The 23,476-nt window shown below is 35.2% G+C and overlaps 1 protein-coding gene across 2 annotated transcripts in view; it reads right to left on the reverse strand.

Moving 5' to 3' along the window:
• COL21A1 (collagen type XXI alpha 1 chain) overlaps nt 1–23,476 on the reverse strand; it is a 66,267-nt gene that overhangs the window by 13,457 nt on the left and 29,334 nt on the right. For both annotated transcript variants that reach the window (XM_059468458.1, XM_059468459.1), the window contains 6 exons: nt 22,856–22,909; nt 22,724–22,777; nt 20,105–20,158; nt 5,520–5,564; nt 5,124–5,177; nt 914–967 (listed from right to left, as the gene is read on the reverse strand). In XM_059468458.1, coding sequence (XP_059324441.1) covers nt 914–967; nt 5,124–5,177; nt 5,520–5,564; nt 20,105–20,158; nt 22,724–22,777; nt 22,856–22,909 — 315 coding nt within the window. The remainder of the gene's footprint in view (nt 1–913; nt 968–5,123; nt 5,178–5,519; nt 5,565–20,104; nt 20,159–22,723; nt 22,778–22,855; nt 22,910–23,476) is intronic.

Consider the following 23,476-nt stretch of genomic DNA (forward strand, 5'->3'; position numbering starts at 1 on the left):
GATTTGCATTAATCTAAGAATTACTGACTACATCATTATGAACTTCTGTAAAAATGAGCTTATTAAGAGCAATTCTCTAAGAAACAGCTTATATTCTAAGTGAGATAAATATACAGAATAAAAGCATTTTTCACAGAAAAAAATGCAACTAATTAATTTTTAGTTGTATCAAGGATATTCAAGCTTATTGACCATAGAAAACATTAATACTTTAAAAAATGATACTGTCAGTATACAATCATAAGTAAATGCATATGCACTTTTGAATGTAGATTAATGTATGGGGGAAAGGGATCTAAATGTAAATGCTAAGTTAGGGAAATGGATTCTGTATTCCTAAATATTCTCTAGGACATACAATTCAATACTTACTTACAATTTAATCCTCATTTTGGATTAAATAAAGAAGTTACACTAACCAATCTGAATTTGTGGTATTTATTTTAGCTTTTGAGAACATTGGTAAAATTAGCTCTTGCTGTAGCTGCAGTGCAATCAATAAAGTTACATCTGAAATAAGTTTGGCTCCTTGGGTGGAAGAAACAGCACGTCACATTATTGAACACAATTAAAATATAAATAAATGTAACATGGGAAAGTTCAGATGTATATAGAGAATTATCTGGTTTCCAGCATTGCAGAATATTTTCCAGGACTGTAAAGCTGAAATAAAGTCTGACAATTTCCACAACTGCTAAAAACCTCAAGGGATAACAGGCACCATTTACTGAGTTATATTAACCTCTCTTGAGCCTGAACTATCATAAAAGGTAACACAGGGAAAATCATACAGCTGCTCACCAATATTCAATACACAAAAAATAAGCTGCAAAATCTTGGCACTGCCCAGATCAAATCTGCATACAAAGCAGTCATTTATCAAGGACACAAGCAAATTAAGTCAAACACTTACCTTAGGCCCAGGAGCTCCAGGTAGACCAAGTGAACCTTCGGGTCCCATCAAACCCTATTTATTTATGAAAAAAAGAGAGATGTTTCTGTACTAAAACAGAGGAATAATGATCTTGGTATTGTGTTAGTAGTATCATTATTCTATTTCTTTAGTGAATTAAACAGTAAATGCAATGTCTTTTATCTTATTACTATACAGGCTACAGTTTTGATACAGCACAGTGGACTATTTAGACCTTCTATGGTCTGAATGACCACAGCACACCTTCTAATGAAGGGCTACTGTGCAATAGAAAAAAAATCATGCAGGAGAAATGAACAGGCTGCCATGGAATACTCATGAGAGAAAAATTCTTCAACTCAAGACCTAGTCTGTAATGCATCCTTAGTCATAACTGAAAGTGACACAAAAGTTTCTTGTGCTCTGTTTATGGTTTCCAAAATCAAGAGAAGTATTTGTGGCATTTCATAATTCTCTTTCTCCTTTCTCTCTCACAATGGGTCAAGTTATGACAACCTTGAAGGGACTGTGTCCCCCTCTAAGGTTGTCATAACTTGACCCATTGTGCAAATTTTGTGGAGATTTATCAGGAGCAATTAACTTTTGGGGCCACACCTTTGTATCTTCTGCAAAATCTTCAGAGTTGAACTACTCATTCAAGAACCCAATAGCTTCTGCCATTTCAGATCATGACACTTCAGCACATGTACAAAGCCAAAACAACCTCTTGCACTCCACAAATGGAATCACGTTCATAAAGGCATGCTCCCTACCTAAAATAAGAGCTAAAAAGTATTAAATCATCAAAGGGCTGACTTCCTTAATTTCTGTTTAAAGCTAGTCTCAAGTATACTTTAGAAAAGAAATCCTTCTTTGAAATCATACTTTCCAGGAAGGAATTCCCATTAATCACATTTTCCACATCTGGTGTTAACAATTCTTTATTTCACTACTTCATCTCACTTCACTTTTAGTCTAGAACTGCATCCATCAATAAAATCAATATATTATTATTGTTATACTTGGACTTGCTTAAATATTGTTAAATATAATCTGCAATAAGAGCAGCATAAAATAAAGGCATAATGATACAAACAATTAAGGCCTAGAAATCTAACTTGTCAGAGATGAAATTTTATCAATTATTCCAACTGATAATATTTTCAAAATTCACTGTTATTACTGTTATTTAATCTTTGCTTTCATATAAATTAAAAAATTACCTTCTATTTAGTAATAAATGTTAGGAACAATTCACTCCCACGACATTATCTCAGACTTCTTCCAAAAATCACGTGTAATCAAAACCAGATATAATTTCTCATACAAGTAACAATGCAGCTTTGCAAAAAGAAATTAAACTTTATCTGTTTAAAACTAAACTAAATCTTAAAGGGTGTCTTTGTTTCCACAATAGAAGAGAAAATTCAGAATACCTAGAGCAAGAAGTAATTCTCTGTAGCCATTGTTTTCAGAATTTCATCAGTTTTCTGGTATTTCACCTGTGCTTTATTACTAACCAAAGATTAATACAAATTAACCACAGATTAACTCATGTTTCTTGCCTGCTTTATGATAAGAAAATACTGGTTACCAAAACTTTCCATCAATAAATATAGCAACTTATTCTTTAGGCCACAGACACTCTACCACCATACTAGATCATTTCTAGTGAAATCCACATCAGTCTTTGGGCTACAGAAGTGGCATATGCTCACCAAAAATGTCCCTCATTTGTTTTATCTTATACAAAGCAGAAATAATATAGGTACAGAATAGCTTCTATTTTTATTTTTTTTAAGTTAAAACAGCTATGTATCCACATTGACCAGCAAACACACACCAGAGAAGGCAAATGAGAAAATACATTTAGTATAATTAAAGGTCAAAAATACATCTGCAGGAAAAGGAGAAATAAAGTTCATTTTTCCTGGTTTCCTTTCTTACACTTTCATTACTAGGCCATATTTGACTTGTTTTGTTTAAATAATTACATGGAAACTACTAAATGAAATCAGCACACTGCAAGAAGGAAACTTTCAGATGCAATATAGGAAAAGCTTATGAACATAAATCTAAAAGCTATAAAAAATTAGAGGAGAAGAGAATGTCTTGAACAAAAATGTACAACAAGAACATAAAATATAGCATTGTTATCCTATTTTGCAGAGCTGACAGTATATGTCAGGTAAATTAATAAATTGCTGATGTTGGCAATGCAATAAGGATAGTAATTACTGAAGAAGAGCTTGTTACTGAAAAACTTTCCCAAGATATTAATAGACCATCCACAAGCTTTCCATCTGTGTTTTCTGGAACAAACATATTCAGTGTGACTAATATAAGGAAAATCCCACTATCTTTCTGGTTTAAATTCCCTAATGCCATATAATATATTCACATATTCCATGCATCAATCTCCTACTTAATTTATCAGGTGACAAAAAAAATACATTAAATGAATTGACAGGAAGGAGAAATAAATTATTTTCAAGTGTATCATGAACCAGATGTTATTTATCTAAATAAAATTTGAAGAAAATATGGTAGGTGAGTTAAATAAATATGAGCACTTTGGAATCCCACAAGGCTTTACTGGAGTTGATGATATAGCCTTCCCTCTAGCATTTTGCTCAAATTTGCTCAGAAAGAAATGGAGAAAGAAATTCCAGTAACAGGCAATAAAAATAGTTAGGAGCCACAGGTGAGAGAACAAATGTTTATGTGTTAACTAAGAGTAGGGACATTTAAACTTCCAGGTCAGGCAGTGTTTCATCCGAATTTGTTCTGGACAACTGCAATAACTGATTGTCAATGAGATCTATTTTTTCCAGAGATCTTTAGAAGGTAGCTGGAAAAGTCCTCAAAGTTCATGAAAAGAAAATTAACCAGTGTACTCTATATAAAAAAGGTATTCTGACAGCTGTAATGTAGTGATTGTGCCTGTGGTAGTCAGGAAAGGAAGAGATGCTGTTTGGATACCAGGTAAGTATACTGTGTAGGAAATTCAAAATGTACTGGATGACAGAGTAGCCCAGAGATTTTAAAATTCCAAACTAATTACAGTTTCTGTCTCCAACAAAAACTACGAAAGGAAGGGAAGGGAAGGGAAGGGAAGGGAAGGGAAGGGAAGGGAAGGGAAGGGAAGGGAAGGGATACCATGAGGAGCACCCCAGCACACCAATGTGTAAATGATGCTTAGGTTAGTAGCTACTTTCATACCCAGATGGCTGATTTGGCGTGCAGTGACATGGAATTACACAGGACTGCAATACCAAGGTGGTCAAACATAGGTGTTGCTAACCTCCATCCAAACAAGGATTCTCTTCAGAACAGGGAATAGTGCAGTGGGATGTAAGCCCAAGTAATTTTGGTTTCAGGTCTGACCATGCACACTCTAGAGGATGATAACCTTAGCTAGGATGTTAAAGAGATTCATCAAGAAAGACAGAGGATTAAAAGGTCCACATGGACATCCTTGGCATCCTCTTCCTTCAAGGCTCCTCTCATCCAATCAAGTGAGGCAGAACCCACTGTAACACCCCTGCAGTCCCTGAAAGTAGGAAAGAATGGTCCCTGAAAAGATTATTCCTGTCATGCAAGGAAAAGTAGCTACAAAAATGGCCTTAATGTGACAGTACTCACGACTGAGAAGCAAATATCAAGGCCCTTTTAGAGAACCACTGAGTATTCTGTATTTGTCCTTGAAGATCTAAATATGTACTACTTCCACTTTTAACAGTGCAAAGGGACACCAGAACCCCCTTTGTCTACCAAAATGGATGAAATCCAGCCTGACTACTGTATGTCAAGAAGTTCACTGATGAAGATTTTCATAGGGAAAGACCTCAAAAAATGACAGGAGAGATCAATTGTGAGACAGGCAAGTTATTAAACTGAAAACTACAATCTTTTAACAACTATCAGAATCCAAGAACCTATAAAAACATAAACTCACCTCTTGTCAAAATATTCAGAAGCTTGAATTAATGGCAAAGGTAACAAAGAAACAACCATTCACAGCTTTCAGTCAGAATTTCCATGCTGCAAATATGTCATTGAGCTAAAAACTTACATTTACCATAGACTTGTCTTCCAACCTGCAAATGCTAGTTTTCTCCTGTATTTACCATTGCATGTTTGTCTATGACAAGCATAGAATGGCAACACCACAGTTATTTGTTCATAATAACACAATTTTGAAACTTACAGTATCTCCTGGTGACCCTTTTGCTCCCGGTTGACCTGGCGGTCCAATTTCACCCTGTATTTTTTACATAAAGAGAAAAATTCTATGACTAATGTATGTATACTTAATATTTTTTAATATATTCTTTAACTATGCAGATTTATTTAGTTAAGATTGTTTCTCAATGTATTAGGAAATTAGCATGGTTCCTTTTAAACTATTCATTCTTTCTGGAGCAGTTAAAGTAAAACCTAATAAGAGATTTTTAAATGTGCCATGAATTGTCTCCATTCTTTTGCAGCATGATTTGATGTTATAAAACCCCACTATGAAAACTCTTCTCTAAGCCTGAACCCTTAGTTTGGAATGGGTATATATAGCATAGGTTTTAACTGTGTTTTGAACAACTAATAGTACCTTTTGTCCTTTTGCTCCTTGATTTCCAGGAATTCCAGGAATTCCCTGAGAAGGAAAAAGAAAACCTTTTAAATATAGGGAATAATTTCACCAGAAATTTTTTAGCATTTGCCTAAAAGATTTGGGTTCAAAATATGGCAGGGACAAATAAAACAAAACAGAACAGAACATAACAAAACAAACAACACTATATATAAAAAAAACCAACAACAACAAAAAAAGCCAACAACAAAAAAATCTCAAGAATAAAAAATCCCTCAAAGGACCAAAAACACATAGGAGAAAGAGCTTCAGCTGGAAACATTCAGACTACTGTAGAGGTACAGTGAAACACTAATGTTGAACTGTTCCCCACTGCTTTTGTTGCAGTAGCCCATGTCTACTGCTCAGTAGGCTCATATACTCTTGCTTGCCCCAAAAAATCTGATGTACCTATCATTAAAGGAAGAGATCAAATAATGCAATAAAAATAACTTCAAAATAATGCCTCATATTGAGACTTCCAATCACATTATGTTATGTAACTCTTCTTTTGTCAAAAGAAAGTCTTAGATCTTTTGCACAAATAAAGAGATGGGAAATAGGGCGTGTTTGCCACCACATTTAGGAATATCCAGACCTATCTGGTGAGTTCTGAATATAATTATTTAATATAATTATAATATTTAATAATGTAGGGGGTTTTTTGTGTAGCTGTAAAATATAAAACCAAATTATGAGTGTCTGTACCTGTAATATAAACCAGAATTTAATATATGCTAAAAACATCCCACTAGGCAGCAACCTTCTTATCCTGAATGTACCAGAGACTTCCAGTTACATTTCTGGGCAATTTAGAGGGCTCAGAGAAGACAGTTCCCCACACTTATCCAACCCAACAAATGATTTACCATGATATGAGCATGCCTAGAAGAAAACACAATGTCCTGCTGAGCTGTGTTGATCTTTCTTGTTTAAAATAAATTGCTGGTACACAACATTTAATTTTATATCAGTGATAAAGAAAGATGAAACTCCAAGAACAATAACTGTAAAACTAAGTCATATTTCCTTTCTTTCCCCCCCCTCCCTTTTTTTCCTTTTCTGACTGATTCTGCACTACTGAGGTATGTGGAAATTAGACACTTATGTCAGTGAGAGCTGGTCTAAACCCTTAAAATTCTCTTATGGTTCATTAACATTTACTCAGCTAAGAATGAATAAATCACTTATGCTGATGTGAGTGATTTTCAGAGTGCATGAGGTAGAGATTTTCAGTTACTCTCCACATGTAGACTGGCACAAAAGGAGAATGAAGGGGCTAATTTGATCATAAAGAATGAGTACTTCCCACGAGTTATTTTTCTGCGTAGCTTCTATGGTTAAGTAATTACAAGGACTGATTTCTGTAGGATCAGCTCCAGAAAACCTAAAAAACTAAAACTGATTGTTTTGTGATTATCTGTCCCAATCTATTACTTCCATTTACATGGATAATCTCTGATTATGCCAATTAGAATGATTTGCACTTTCTCAGAAGATGAGGTTAAAAGGTAGTTTAGATATCAAGAGTTTCTTATCTAACTTCTAAATCAAAAGCCAAATCAAGCTTTGGAAATGCATCTTGTTCCCAAACAGAGATTTCATTCACAATATAAATCCTTAGAATGTGATAATCTTTTTTTTTTTTTAAGTTTCATAGACATTTTGAATAGGAAGTTATATTTAACAAGATGACATAACATTAAGCTGTCCAATAAACCTTACTTTAATTATCAAAAAATGCATTCTAACTTTAAAATATGAGCAAAGCAACTAGTTTTACTCTATTTGTAAGACAAAAAAAATATTTTTTGAAGAGTACTTTGCAACTAAAATTATAACAAATGCCTGTGTTTAATCAAAACTTAATATGAAACACATTTATCATGCAATTTTTCTGCCACTAAGGGAAAAACAATGTTTGGAACTGCTACAAATGGGAAAACTGCCACCCACTGGGAGTAATAGAATCAATGCTGTGGAATAGTTCATGATTCATTGGCCTATAGACAAATAAACCCTGCCTTTGGGGATGTTCTTTGCAAAGCTATCGAGCACATTTTGTTTATATAAAATATGAAAAGGAGTTGTAATTCTAAAGTTTCTTTTTCCTCGCCTTTACAGAAAATGTATGTTAAATGGTTTGTATATATCACATATATAGATATAATAGCAATAGAAAGTAGCATTACATTTCTAGCCAGAATATCTGAAAATCATACAATCTACTGTCCTTTACTGATTTCTATCCTTGTGTGAGTTGGAGAATTTCTATACTTTGAATCGGTTAATGTGTTCCCCTTTTTTCTTTTACATCAAACTTCATGAAAGGTTTATTCAGTATTTCTTCGTATTTAAAAATTAAATTAAGTGCAAGTACTGCCTCAGTTCTTTCAACATCATCAATCTGACTTAATTACCTTCACATCATTCCAATGCCTGCCTCCTTTTTTTTTGAAATTTTCCATTAAATGAGAAGTCTTCCCTTACCCCATAAATGCCTGTAATATTATTCATTATTTTAGCCTTTATCAGCAAGTGCAATAATCACATGAAATGTAAAGCCAGCAAGATAGTCTAGCAAATCTAATTCTTTGGTTTAAAGTCATGTTTATTCTAAAAATTCTCAACTGCAGTTTTATCACACACAGCTGAGTTTGTGCCTAAAAACGAATGTCATTGTGTACCTGTCTGGCAGCTAACTAAGATTTTTGGAGATGGGGTAAGGACTGCTGTCCCTATTCTTTATTCAGCCTCTGTTACTTGTTTAATCTTTTATCTTCTACCCTATCTTAACTATGAGTACCCAGAAGTCTGTCAGCTTTCTAAAGCCTGGTTAGGCCTGGGGAGGCTTTGCAGGGTAACACCAGGACCTAAAGTGACACTTGAATATCATGTAGATAACTGAAATAATCTCTAGTGTCACTGATGGTGCTGCGGGATAGCAGATCTACCCTTTGAAAAAGATGTCACTCTGCTCTAAAAGCTGTGCAGTGCCTGCCAGATGCTGCAGCTGTCCTCACACACCTCCAATGGCTCTTGGTGGCCGTGCCCAGGCAGCCAAACCCCACACACCTCCGTATCTCCTTCTCACATTGCCAAACGAAGCTCATCTCAGTATGCAACCAAACCCCTGGATGCAGTCCTCCTCAGCTGCAGCATGCACAGCTGGGCCTTCAGAACACCCATTAATTTGTTTCTGTTGTGGTGATGAACTTCAATTATGACAGTTATAAAATTTTGTATTAATATTCTATTTTATTCCAGTTTCAACAATTTAAATAAATCTTCCACTCTTTGATAATATCTGGCAGATAGAATGGATTTAACCGTAATAGAATGGAACTCTAAGAACTGAACTGTAAGAGGAAAATGTTTTCACAATCCCTGGAAAAATTTTCCTGTAGTTTGCATTAATCATGAGGTGTCTATTTTTGTTTTCGATTATATTAAACAGATGGACTTTCTTCCATGCAGCCTCACAAAAAAATCCTTTAAGGAAATTGCCTGGGGCCTCATATACAGTTTAACTAGATGTAAGCATTTTTACTTAAGACACAAGCTACACTTCTCAAAATATTTCCTGCTTTTTGCAGCTAGTACCAGGATTATTTGCATCTCCCTCATGGTTAATTTTATGCTTGCAAATAGCAGAAGAAACCACGCAGAAGACCCTTCTTAAGAACAAAACAAAACCTATTTTAGTCTTAAAAGGAGTACATATTAGGTAATTTTATTCCTTATTTTCTGCTAATGCCTTTAATATTCCTCATTTCTTCAGTGCCTTGTAGGACAAGATACCCTGTTATGGAAAGTAGGAAGTTCTAGGCTACAGGAAACATATCTATAATCATAAAATTTTATCTCTTCTCTGCAAGATGTGAAATTATAGAGTATTTCCAAAAGCTATTTTGTTAAGAGCAAACTGCTTTGCAGTCAATTCCCCGGGTAGATGTAGAGAACTTTAGTATACTTGCCTTTATTATCTTATTTCCTTCTGAAAAAAAGATGTTTTTTCTAGCATATATGAGTTCTCTGATTTATGTTTCAATCAAATGGTTCCTTCCACTCTGAAAAATTTGCAATGCTGAGATGACCCTAAAGGGTCTTACATAAATTACAGCAATAGAACAAGACACACAAAAGATATCTATCTATCTATCCACATGTTCCCATGATGCCTCTAAACACCTGGAAACCTCAAACCTTCATGTATTACTGATCCTTATTTGAAAAAGCCTACTTTGATGATACATGAGAGATTTACTGAAGACCCACAAAAAATACAAGTCAACCCATAATTTGGATGAAAGTACAGCAATCCAAACACTTTTTAAAGGATTACAGCAAATCCTTGATAATCCTAATAGAATGAAAGAGACAAACCAAATTTGGATAATGTATAAAAATGGAAAAGAAATTCAATGAAGCAGAATCTGCTACTACTGAGTAGTTGCAATTGATGAAAGCAAAAATAAAAAGGCTACATACAAAGAAGCATTCCCACAGACATAATGACTATCCACCAGACCAGCACAACAGCTTTAAATTAAGTTCAGGAAAGGAAAAAGCATTACCAAGATCTTTGCAGTTCTAAGACCACAGTTTTCAAACACTTTTTTGGCAAATCAGTTATTAGCAATAAAACACACATGTTAAATGTGGAACAGAGTGACCCCTATTGCATTGCCAACACCACGGACCTTGGAAAACTATAACCTAAAAGGTGGAAATACTGATAGAAAATGAAAACTATATATATCTTGTCAGTGGCTGAACCTGGTGCTACTCTTGTTTCTTGTAAAGAACCCTCAAAAGAATACAAGCATCAGACTTGCCAAATCTTCATGGATCCAAAGATGGGCAGACAAAATTGAACTCCCAGCCCTGCAGGTGACACCATGATACCCTCCCTCTGCCTATAATGCTACCACCAGCCTTAGAGATTGTGATAACCAACATCTCATCGGTCAGAAATCCTACAAACATCTAAATGCTGACAAACTGACCCACATTTGACACTTAATCGCACTGGTACTCAGTTACAAGCCTTCAAAATGGTTTAAAATTTCTCCACCGCTTTAATTACAGGGAAACACTTATGAGGGTCACAGCACTTGAGCACTCCCACACAGTAAGACAGGGCAGGCTGAGGCCAGCCAAGCCTCCCTGAAGGGCACTGACTGCTGCTCTGCTCCTTACACCTACCACATAAGCCAAGAGTTCTGTCCTTACAGGTCACACTGATGCAGCTGGATAGAGTTTTCAGCCACATCTCTTTCCCATAGTAAGGAACCACTCAGTTAAATTAGCAGGGAGTAAGTTTAACAATAAATCACGCACTCTTTTTTTTCTCCTTTTTTTTTTTTTTTTTTTTTTAATATGGTGGATGCTGCGAAATTGGTCACAGAATGCAGCAGAAGAAAACTGTAAAACCGTGTTCCAAAAGGGATTGTAAAATTCCTACAGAATTGGTCCATTGCTGGCTATTAAGCAGGATGGGCCAGCCTGCATTTTTGGCTAAGAAAGTCCCAAAGCTCTGACAGAGAGAATCTGGCAATAAATAACAGGTAAAAAAAAAAAAAAAAATTCTGTATGTTCCTATCCATTCCCAGAGAAAAAGTTCTGTGATAATTCCTTTAGTCCAAGTCTGTTTGGCAGCTGTTACCTGTTCAAGAAATAGCTAAGAAAAATTGGAACAAAGGCTGGGACAAAACCCTTCCAGAGCAAAAAGAAAGAAAATCACACCTTGACTCACTCAGCAATCATAAAGGGCTAAATTTAACTACTAAAACTAACTACTAAAGCAAAAATTAGTTTGCACAATAAGAGGCAAAGATTGCTTCTTAAAATGGTTTAATAATATTAGGAGAAACATTAGTTAAATCATGCAAAGGGATTTAAATTCACTCTTATGGATCATGGTGTTTTGATTTGCTTTGTTTTGTTTTGTTATGGATCAGAAGCCAGACTCTCTTCTGACAAAACTTTCCATAGCTTCAATTCGCAGTAATTTTAGTATGGAAGGATTAAAAAACCAAAACACTTTCTGTGCCACATTTCCCCAAATTTTCTAGCACTATATTTACTTGAGTGTCTGAGACTTGAGTATCAGTTTCTCAATTTCACATTTAAAGCTGTTTGTGGACCAGAATAATGCAGTGCTATTGATCAAGAAGGTCACACAGAAGAAACACAACAAGTAACTAATTACTCTGACAGCCCAACTACCACTTGAACATAAAAGTAACAAAGCAGTCCTGCTACAAGTTGTTTGTTTTTCTCTTGTGTATTTTCTGCAGGGATTTAATTAATCCAAATATCTACACTGTCTAAGACAAAACAAAAATGATCCCTTCTATGTGAGACATGTATTTAATGATGCGTTAAATGCAGATATCAGTTTCACTGTAGAAAAAAATCATATTGAAGGAATAGACTAAGTATAGACTTATACTTGACTGTATGAGTTGAAATGAAAACCATTCTGGGTAATTCTCAGAATGCAGCCCTGCAGATTTGATGCCAGATACAGCATTTAGAGCTAGATACAGCTAGAGTGCTTTGAATCACCATCCTGACCACGGCTCTCAAGGAGGCTGTAACTCAGACCTTCTGAGGACTCAGGTACAACAATTTTTTTCTCTGGCTTCTCCCATGTTGAAGAAGAAGGATGACTGGCTGGAAAACTGTCTACCCTGTTACTACTCTCTTGAAGCTGGATCAGAGGAATGAAAGTCAAACATCCTTTTGGTAAACCCCTTTCTATTTGTGGTTAAGTAACTTACTATAAACATGTTGCAAAGCATAGAAAAAGAACAGCAATGAGCAAATGAAATCAACTGAAATAATAAATATTTATGTCTGCTACATTCTAACTGAATGTCTTCCTCATTCATACTCTACTCTCTATGTCTGGTTTCTAAGTATAGTAATTAACTGGGGGAAGTTTCTGCTTGGTCTTCAGAGGCGCTGGAAAGTCCAGCAGATATTTATCTAAGTCATAAAATGTTAACAAGAAAATTGCATGGCAAGAATAAAAGGAAACGTTGTTCTTTTTAAAGAGCAATCAGCACATGTGAAACAAGGATTACTTGAAGTATAAACCAGGCACTAACAGGTCAGATGCCAGTCCGATACACAACACATACCAGTCCAAACATTCTCTTCAAGCCTTTTCTCTTCAGAAAAGCCTTTCTTAGCTGAATGAAATTAGCACATGCATTCAGGAATGCTCTAAATATTACTACTGACATCAGGTGGACCCAAAAGAATGCAAATGAGTCCTTCTTTAAATATCACCTCAAAGGAAGTGAATGTTGAGCACTTCAGGTATGCTTATTTTATTCCATTGTACTATTTAACTTCCATGATCTTTACTAGCTATTTTCAGCAAGTTGAAACAACCAGTTACAGGTACACACACACACATTTTATTGCTTTAATTCTTTAATTTAGGCCAAATCAACAACCCCACTTTTAGCTGATACTTCAGAATAAAGAAATTTCTGATAAAGAACACAGGATCAACTCACAGTTGTGTGGATTTGTCCATTCAACTTTTCAAAAATCTACATTTGATCAAGTCCAGTAATTTTTTAGAATGTCTTTTTCTCAGTCCAAGAAATAGTACATTAAGTAATATACTTGAAATGTATCAGTACATCATTTACTCAAAGCAACATAAACAATTCACCAGGAATAGTTTTGAACGACAATCTGTTCTAGTAAACTGATGTTTTCCCACTTAAAACACATTGTCATATTACATATCTGTAATGTTAAAATGCAAAAAACCCCAATTTCTATAGAAAAACCCACTGCAATACTAATACCAAGAAAATTTAGTTTCTGGTACTGAGAAAAAAGGTAGCGATGTTTCTAAGCATGCACATATCACAGTCTCTGCAAGTTCCTAACTGCACAAGCACTTAAATAGGCAAACATTTATTCATATTTTTGGGGAATATTACCATGAGAGAGTATATGCAATGAATATATCCATACAACCAAATTCTTTTCAGTCTTAGTTTCAACCCAGATCCCAGGACTCCCTCAAAGCCAAGCTGAAAACATGACAGCTAAAGGCTTGACCTAGACATCACCATTCCCTCAGGGGGAAAAAACACAGGTGGAACAACATGTGTCTTACTCTAGACAGAATAAGCTTATGCCAAAGCACCTCATCTGGCAATTAAAGCTCACTTTCTAGTACAGATAACTATCGAGCCTAAAGTCTCTATGTGAGAATTTCTAAAAATACCCCAAATTATTTCAAGGCATAGAAGAAATCGGACTCTTCAGAAGGGCCTGTGGGTTTGTGTAGAAACAGGTCTAGCTCATTGGAATCACTCATGGAGTACAAATATATCATCACTACCACTAACATTGTGCTTAGAAGTCAGTCACTGCACTCTTTAGCAAAGGTGCACCTTCGAGTGCTCACTGCAGGACAATTCTTTCAGAATCAGACTGGTTTAATACTATTTTTCAGTTTATAAAATATTAACAAATTAAGAGATATTTTAACAAAATGATAAGCACTTGTTTATTAGAACACAGCTCATAAAGTCAGTAGAAATATTTTAGATATAACACGTTTGCTAGAGGTATTTCTATTTCTATGTTCATAAAACATCAACAGTAGGGGAGGAATGCGGGTGTCTAACCTCTATCAGCATATGAACTAGTAAAAAAAGTGCCAGGGTAGCCATAAAAAGGACTATCGCATACAAGAAGAAAACAAGGTACTTTGAGTACATTTACAACCACTTATAGCATATGCCTTTCATGTCCACAATGGGTTTACAACTAGAGCTCCTTTCATATTTCCTTACAACTTTAAAGAATTTCCCTTTGTTAACATTGCATTTATAAAACAGTCTCAGATGTTAGCAGGGATGCCACCTCTTCTCTACATGATTTTCCCAAAGTTTCAAATTTAAAATGGCATTAACTGAACAAAATATAATAAAAAATAGTTTCCCAGGTCTCTGTAGACAAAAAAAAAGGATAAAAAAGATATTATAATTGTAGCAAATTAACATATTAATGTAAGTGTACTGTGGGAGGAAATAAATTTAAAAATTAGAAATCATGATGAACAGGCAGAAAGTGTGAATTAGCTGGGACAGAACTGTTAGCTTTACAACTTAGAAAAGCAGGCTTTATTTTCCAAGCTGCAATAGGTTAGTGGGTCCAAGTTTATTACAGCATTTATTGTGGCCCCAGTCCACACTGAATTCAATGGCAATCTTTCCATTGGTTTAATACACTGTGGATTAGCAGCTATGCTGTCATGTCGTGCATCATCTTTGTCAACGGGGAATAATAAAGTAACTCAGATTAGCCTGCCTGAAGTTCTAGAAGTTTTAATTACCTGTTTCATTACAGCATTATTCTCATATTCATCTTCTTAACAGCAATTAACTCTTCTGTAATTATTGTGTGGAATGAATTTAGTTAAAATAACTTGTCAGTCAGAATGAAGATAACCTAGATTGGAAATAAAGTCTGCTCAAAATACATACAGAAAAACCTGCATTCAGTCTAAAAAACATGTTTGGACTTGCAGCACTGTGTAATTAACAAATGATTGCTGGGAGTATTGTGCAGTCAAAGCTGTCATCTCCCCCTTTCTCAAGTGAGAACAAAACTAACATCTGTTATGTAGCTCAAGCACTCAGAAAGTCATCAGCAAGACTCTGTCTACCTCTACAATTTAGATATTAGAAGAAGGAATAAAGAAACAATACCAAAAAGTACACTCAACTAACCAAACCTACTTGTAAAGAAATAATGATGCATGGCACATGCCTACAAAAGTCATCACTTTCAGCTGAGTATGAATAAAAAAATCCTCCCAACTAAATAAAAAAATTATTTTTTTATTTACAGGTAAAACTCACAATTTTCAAAAAGAAATAGATATTCTTTTGAGACCCGCAAAATTTGCAGAGAAAATGCTTGCTTGTATTTATATCTCTCATGACTGTAACACTAACACCTTTGAAAAGCAGGCCACCAGAGCTCAGGTCCTACTATCAAGGCATCTCACACCAGTAGAAAAGCATTAATATCAGATCAGAAAGGAAAAAAAAAATTTATAGACTCACACCAACTACTTTGTTGAGTATCTTGATCACTTTTCTCTTGAAAACTGACAGGAAATAATTTCTTTATAGACTACTTACAAAGAGAGTGCTATTTTATAGCAGGGCCTAATTTAAGGTGATGTAAAACCTGAAGGAGTATATAGTGCTCTGTGGAGTATTTCCACAAACAACTCACACAATACATGAACTTTTGAGCACTGGAAATACAACAGGATCCTTATGCTTTAATGTATGAAGAGATTAAAAGTAGAAATTTAATAATCAGACTAGATAGATAAAAAATAATGTAACACTTTCAGAAAAGATTTTTTTCACAAGGCCTACTGTGCAGATATACAATAGAGGTTTTAAGTTTGCTTTTATCCTAAGTACTTCATAACTCAGTATGTAAATGCAAATACAACACACAAATGTTGAGTAAATGGCATCTTAGTACCTAAAATTGGTACAAATCAACATAACATCAACATCAGGAGCATCAAGAAAAACATTATGTGACACAGAGAGGAAAATATTAATAACAAAAAAACCCCAAACTTTGTCTGCATACTACTACCTTACTAGGTAAGGATTTTTCTTTCCTTTTTTCCTGTTTCTATCAATCTCAGCATAGCTATTAAATGCAGTAGAATTACATTAACTTTATATTTGCTTTCCAAACACACAGGATATCTGACTATATCAGTTTGTTTTCAGGATTTCTGCATTATGAAGACAATACAACTTCTGTTGTACTTTGTAGCATATTTTGAACATGTTTCAAAAAGAATTTTGCTACCATTGCCTAGCATAAAACACACTTTTTTTTTTTCAGAGAATGCAATGATCTGGCATTCCTGATGCAGTATAATAGACAAACCAGGGTTATAGGTATAACAATGGCAGTCAGGTCAGAAGCTGAAGTCATGCTGTGCTGCTATCGCTGGCACAAATGAGGCCACATCTGAGGTCCTGCGATGTGACCTAAATATTGAGACAAAACTCCACCATTTTAAGTGTTTGCAGATGTATTTCTGAAAAATAAGAGCTCTGGAGAGTAAACATGAGCAGTTGCAAATGCTCAGACATATTACTTGTGGCAGGAGAGCATATGCTGGGCCTAGAAGAGCACTATAAATGTCCTGCCAGCTTTACCCACAAGCACTCACTTCAGGGCTCCCATCTGCATAATTGCAAACACAAGGAGCTTCCACGGAAACCCAATTCTGAAAAACCTTACCTATGTTAAAAAGCACAGTCAGGCTGGAATTAGGCTCAAATAAATCTTGATTTATTCTATAGACATTTGGTCCCTAAAAACTATGCATTTACCAAAACAGCCTGTCATCAGTAAGATAGATAACTAGCCATTGAACTACTTAAGTGACAGCATGGCCTGGTTTTGTCAACAGGAAAATAACCTTGATTACTACCTTTACCAAATCTTAAATTATTCTGTCCATACTGTCACATGTTATTCTACAGAGTGGGTAGAACTGGGACAGTCTGGTTAACTGAAGTTCCAAATAGTATTACTGAGGGAAATCAAGCACATCTCTTGAAATTATTTATTTATCTCTACAACCTATTTTTTCTGTTTGTAACTTTGGGGACTAATAAGAGTAATAATACACCAGAAAGTATTCTGTCCAAAAAATAACCACGCATCTCAAAGGCTGGAGGCAATGGGAGTTCAGTTCACCTATGCTCTCCATTCTAGGCAGTTGCTCCTTGGATGTCTCAACATGCATCCATTTCACAATCATGTTATTTTTATTTGCTAAAGCAAGAGTGATCATAAGATGTCTATTTTTTAAATCATCAACTTAACAAATTAAGCCATGTCTAACACTAATATGGCTGAATGAAAGAAATAAAGACTGTCTGCATGTCTGTTGGTGTGGGTGGGGTATCCACACAATCTGCTGAGCTGTCCCAGGGCCACAGCTGCATGTGGCTGGTTAATGATATAAAGACATCCAGTTCTAACTGTACCATCCAAGGCTTGTCTTGTGCTTAGGCAGCCTATTTGGCTGTGCCAGGGGGATGGCATAGCACAGTTCAATCCCTCTCTTCCACACTAGTGCCCTAACTATAAGGGTGTCCCACCAGAGAAGTTTACACTGAATTCCACAGCAAGGGAGCCTAGAGGAGGCACTATGTTTTATGTTTTAAATACACATTATGTTTTAAATACACATTGGGGGAACAGCAGAAACAACACAAGCAGTAAGTTGCACAAGATATCACTTACAGTGCCCAAAATCCAGCTCACTTTCCAACAGATGAAAGCCAATTACCCTCTACTTGAATAGAGGAGCCCATATATGTCACAGCTGAGGATAGCTTTCATTTTCCACAGCCCAAACACACATTTTCACCTCAACACTTCTGCAATGAACTGCAGAAATGCTGCTTTTTGCTCCTCTTCCAGGCTCTAAATAGATGGGAGTGCTGTGTTGGTCATGCAGGATGGTGCTACATCAGCAATAGAGGCAGATGTGCAGGGATGATTCAGTGTCTTACATTCCCTAATGGTGACCTTGAGGCAATCTCGTGGTCAGCATGTAGCCTTACTACTCTTCAGAACCTCCACTGATTATAAATGAAGGATAAAATGCAATTTAGTTTACTCTATTATGATTGTTTGATTTTTTTTGTGGTTGTTTACGTTTTGGAAGTCTCCCTCTATAGTGTTTTGCGGTGATTTAAAAAGACTTCTTAGTACTTTTAATGTCTGAAATTTACCACCTCATTTCCCTTTAAAGCAAAATTATGGGACTTCACTGATGGGTTTACATTACTGTTTAAAATGTTATATTGTGAATGTTATATTATATATGTAATTTATGTTAACTTTAAACGAAAATACATTTCAGTAGTAGATACAGTTCATACTTAACAAATGCCATCACACTAGAAAGACAGCTGTTAAAGTATTAAATATTCAGTTTTCTTTAGGTCAGAAATGCCCTTTCTCTTCCATTTCTTAGATTAATTTTTTTAAAAAATCACCATTAAAAAATGACCAACTAACATTTCTTTTTTAAAAATGAAAAGAGGCAAACCAAGGCAAGGGACAATAACAGAACTCACTTTTATCTCAACACATTTGTTAAGGTGTACCAACTTACAATAAACCAAAATCTTTTCTTTTTTTATGATATTTAATTAACATTCAGTCTTTCGTACATATGGAGACACCACAGACTGTAAAAGGTTAAAACACCTCACAGTTATTTGGGGCAGAAAAAGAGGAAAAAATAAAGCCAAGGGAGGAATTATGTGTGTTCTTCACTTAAGCCAGACAAGTGGGAAGAAAGTCTCTTGGGCATGATTTCTCAGTGTTTTGCAGTGTACTCAAAATGTTTGAGAAGGTTTTGGTGAATATATTAAAAAATTAAATTAAAAACCTTCAGAATTTTTTCAGCTAGAATAGTTCTTTCCAACTCCTCTTTATCAAAACTTTGTATCACATTTCAGATCCTGTAACTCAGAGTACCTCCCATTACATTCAGTGCCACAAAATTTCAGACTGCGTGAAGCTGTATCCCTTTATCTTACTATTTGAAATGTAATTCAGAAGGCAATTCATCTGTAAGGCAGTGCTCCACCAGCTGAGCTCTGTTTACTGCTCTTGGCCTGCAGAAGAATTGCTGATGCTTTGCTGACAGCTGGCTGTCTCTCAGCACTCAAAGCTGCTATCTTGGCTCATCTGCTTCAAGCAGTCTGCCAGCCTGGAAGGAAGCAAGGAGGAACAAAGGAGGACAAGGAGGAAACAAGGAAGGACAAAGCCTGGCTATCAGATATAAAGGGGAGGTAAAATGAGCTGCCCAAATACTGGTAGAGGAACAATGTCTTTGGAAAGAAGCAAAGCAAAAATGAAGCAGCACAGCCCCCAGTGAAGCAAGAAGCACAGAGATGCAGATAATGTGGTGCAAGAAGACGCATGGAAGTAAAAGGCTACGAAAACTGGGCAAAGCAAAGGCAGTGGTACATAGTGAAAAAATAGACTTCACAAATGTGATTAACAAGTATTTAAAAGAAGATAAACCATGTAATCTCCTAGAAATGAGAAATGAGAGTCAAACCCATCCAGAGCCTTTCCTCAAGTAAGTAATTATTAATATCTAACTATACCACAACATCAGCAGGACAGAATTCAATAATGAGACAATTTTATACTGTAAATCTCTCAGTATATACAACAGAGATATGGTGAAGAATATTTTCCTTTAAGTCATCTTTGAATTCAAGGGCTTGTTCATTGCTTTTAACTAAATCAAATTTAAAGATGAACAGCAAAAAAAGCCAAAGTATTTTTTAAAAAATGGACATATCAACCAATTTGAAACAACATAAATTAAACATGAAGCATAATAGCTATTAACTAAAAAAATAAAATAAAAAAGACAAAACCCAACAAAACAATTCAGTACATAAGGTTATGTCAGCAATTTAATCACTTACAGGCTCTCCTCGATGTCCTTCTAGGCCTGGAGATCCAGGCTGCCCAACTTCTCCCTTTAAAATAAAAAAAAGTCTTAATAAAACAACTTTATTTGCATAATAAAAATTATTATCTTAAATTGTAAATGATATTTTTAATCTAAGTAAAATTTCAAAGCAATATACATTGAGACTTCAATAAACAAACAGCTCTTAACAGTTTAATACACAGCAAGAAATGTCATCAATCCAACATTCTCTCATGTTGTGTCTGACAACTGTCAAACAGCTTGCAAAAAGAGATGAGGGAAAATTTTCTGTTCACTCAGAACAGCAATTTCTGGTAGAAAAAAAATGCATAAACAATAACAGACTGTTACTGTCTAATTGTTAGCATTAATAATAGTATGAAAAATCTTTCAAAGTACTTCAGAACACAGCAATACAAAAAATGATCAAACATTTATCAAAGTATGTATGATACTGAAGTATTCTGAAAATCTGAATAATTCCTAAAATAAAAGCACATAAAAAAGGCAAAGATATAGATATAGATGTAGATAGATATACACACACACATGTATAAAATAATCTGGCACTAATCAACTTAAAATTATAAGAGCTGAACTTCAAGGAACAATGGCTATCATCTGGGTTTCCAGCCATGTTTTTTCCACATTCTTTCCCAAAATTAATATTGTAAAAACCAGGAAAGCTCCTACAGAAATTTCCTTCAAAGACAGCCTGTTTTTTACTGTTCTGTATTTGATTACAGACCCAAAATGAAGCAATGTTTTATAGCAAGCAGATGTTGAAGTCAGGCTAACAAAATGTTTGAATGAAAAATATGGCTTCTATTAACTATTGTATTATAAAATTAATAAAACCTAATGAGCACATCATAATTTTGGTACTGCAATAAGGAAAATAGTCCAGAAAATGTCTTTCAGTTTAAATGTACACACATTCACACAATATTCTGAATTCTCTGTATATTGCTTACAAGCGTAAAACATATGAAAGTACTCTCCAAATTCATGCTTTAGCAACACAATGCTTCACTCTAAATTGCCACCAGTGATGGTTAAAATTTTATGTTAATGTTAACTGCGACTATTAGCTGTCCACGTTACCAATACCAGAGAAGAAAAAAATCTAATATCTATTTTTTTCCTATGTTCTGAAGTACCAGAGAAGAAATTTCTCCTCCAACTTAGCAATGATATCTGTGTATGTGTGTGCATATATATATATATATATAGATACACACACACATATATATAAGAGATTTTTTTTTTTAATTTATTTCATTTGAAATAAATTCCTGGAGGTAACCAAGCTCATATCACAGATAACAGAAGTCTAGTGTGGACAATTGATGGAGGATTGATTCAGCTGACCAGACACCAGGAGTTGAATTCCACTGCTCAAATACAGACATTCGATCATATTTGAATTACCCCATGGTATCATGCCTACTCCCACTCCTGAAAGGCACTGGCTTTCCACAGGACTTGTGTCATATTTTTCAGCTCCCTGAGGATGTTTTGGACACTAATGCATTTCAAATGCATCAGGGCCTTTTTATGTGCACAACTAAACTGAAATCTATGAGTCTGCCTTCTCTGAGCTGAGTTACTCTCCAGACTCCACTGGCATTACCCTGGATCCAGCCCATTGACAGCTGCTGCCTGGAAGGTTTTAGGTCTCTCACGGGTCTTGTGTCATATGTCCCTGCTGCAGCAGATGTGACAGAGATGCCAGGTGCATCCCCAACTGCACTAGAAAAGCATGGTCACAAAACAGAAGATCCAGATTTCCAAAAACAGCAATATGAATTTAAAATTCAAAATGCAGTCCAAATTTTGCATTTTTGAACACTGAAGTAATATTAATCTTCAGCAGCCCTAGATAATTTCATTATTATTAAAAAAAAAACAAACAACTTCTAGGAACAAAGGTGCTGTTGAAAAACTTCTTTAGATCAATTCAATTGAGCATTTACATCACATATTATTAACATCTTTTCCCTGTGAACTTATAACTGATATTACAAGTCTATGTTTTCACAAATTAGAACAGTGCAAGCAACAACTTGTCAAATGAAACATCCAGTAAGCTCACAAACTGCAATACATTCTAGAAACACCAGGTCCTGTTGACTTTTTTACAGTAGACACATTCTTAGTTGACTTGAAAACTGTTCTATGTCAAATATGAACAGCACTGCATAGTAAAGAGAATAAGAAAACATACAAAAATATTAATCCAGTATTGAAGGTACTTTCCCCTAATTTTCCTGCAGCTCCTTTCAAAAGCAATTACGTTCTCCAGTGTAGGCTTGTATATGAATCTCTTTAACAGAATCAAAGGGTTAGAGAAACACACAAGGATATCAGAGATAAAGCATAAACAATCTCTAGTGATCACTAATACACTCTTAATAAAAGCTTTTCCTTTGCTCACTGAACAATTGAAAACAATGAAATCGGCTCATTGCTGCAGTAAACTTTCACAGCTCCCAGTAACAACATTATTTTGATTTCCAGTAACACTCCACAGAATAATCTCAGTATGTTTGCACCATGAGCAATGCTACTGAAGACTTTTATCAAGGTATTAATATCCATTTCTACATACCTTGAATCCAGGACTGCCTGGTAATCCATCTTTCCCATTTCTGCCAGGGTCTCCCTGTGGTAACATTTAACAGCAATCAGCAGGTAAATTAACAAGCAAAAGCTAATGAAAAATTGTCTTCAGAAAACTTACAGTTCGCCCAGGCAGTCCTGGCAACCCTGTATCACCCTTCTCTCCTTTTGAACCCTGAGAAAAACAACAAGTGGAAATTAAGTAGTACTCCATGTTTGTGTTGTAAATTCAATATATTTCACCAACAATTCATGTATGCTATTTCTTATTTTGAAAAAGTACAGAAGATCTGTTTCTTTCTCAACTCAGGCAGTTGTCAATTAATAACTACAACCCCATTACATAAACAAAAATATGCTTCAAGCTACAGAAATGCTAACACAGGTGCTCTTTCAAATTGCTTAAAACTTTAGACTAAACACATGAAGAAAATATAAGGCCAGGTGAAAATATAGCTGTTAACACTGGATGGTCAACTATACTCCCTGCTTTATATAACTTACAGATTAAGACATTTCTCTTTCCATCTGCTATCAGCCTCACTCCTTTTATGAGCTCTTCTCCTCCCTCCCCTAACTCCTCTCCCTCTCTCTTGTTTGGTTATATTTACATCTGTATTAAAAAACACAGACTTCTTTGCAATACAATTATTACATATACCCTGTATATGGTGTGCTACACCATAGATATTCACAAAAAATACATGCATTTTGTGCTATGTGAAAATGAATTACACCAATC

This window comes from Ammospiza nelsoni, chromosome 3 (genome assembly GCF_027579445.1).
Source record: "Ammospiza nelsoni isolate bAmmNel1 chromosome 3, bAmmNel1.pri, whole genome shotgun sequence".
Classification (NCBI taxonomy): Eukaryota; Metazoa; Chordata; class Aves; order Passeriformes; family Passerellidae; genus Ammospiza; species Ammospiza nelsoni.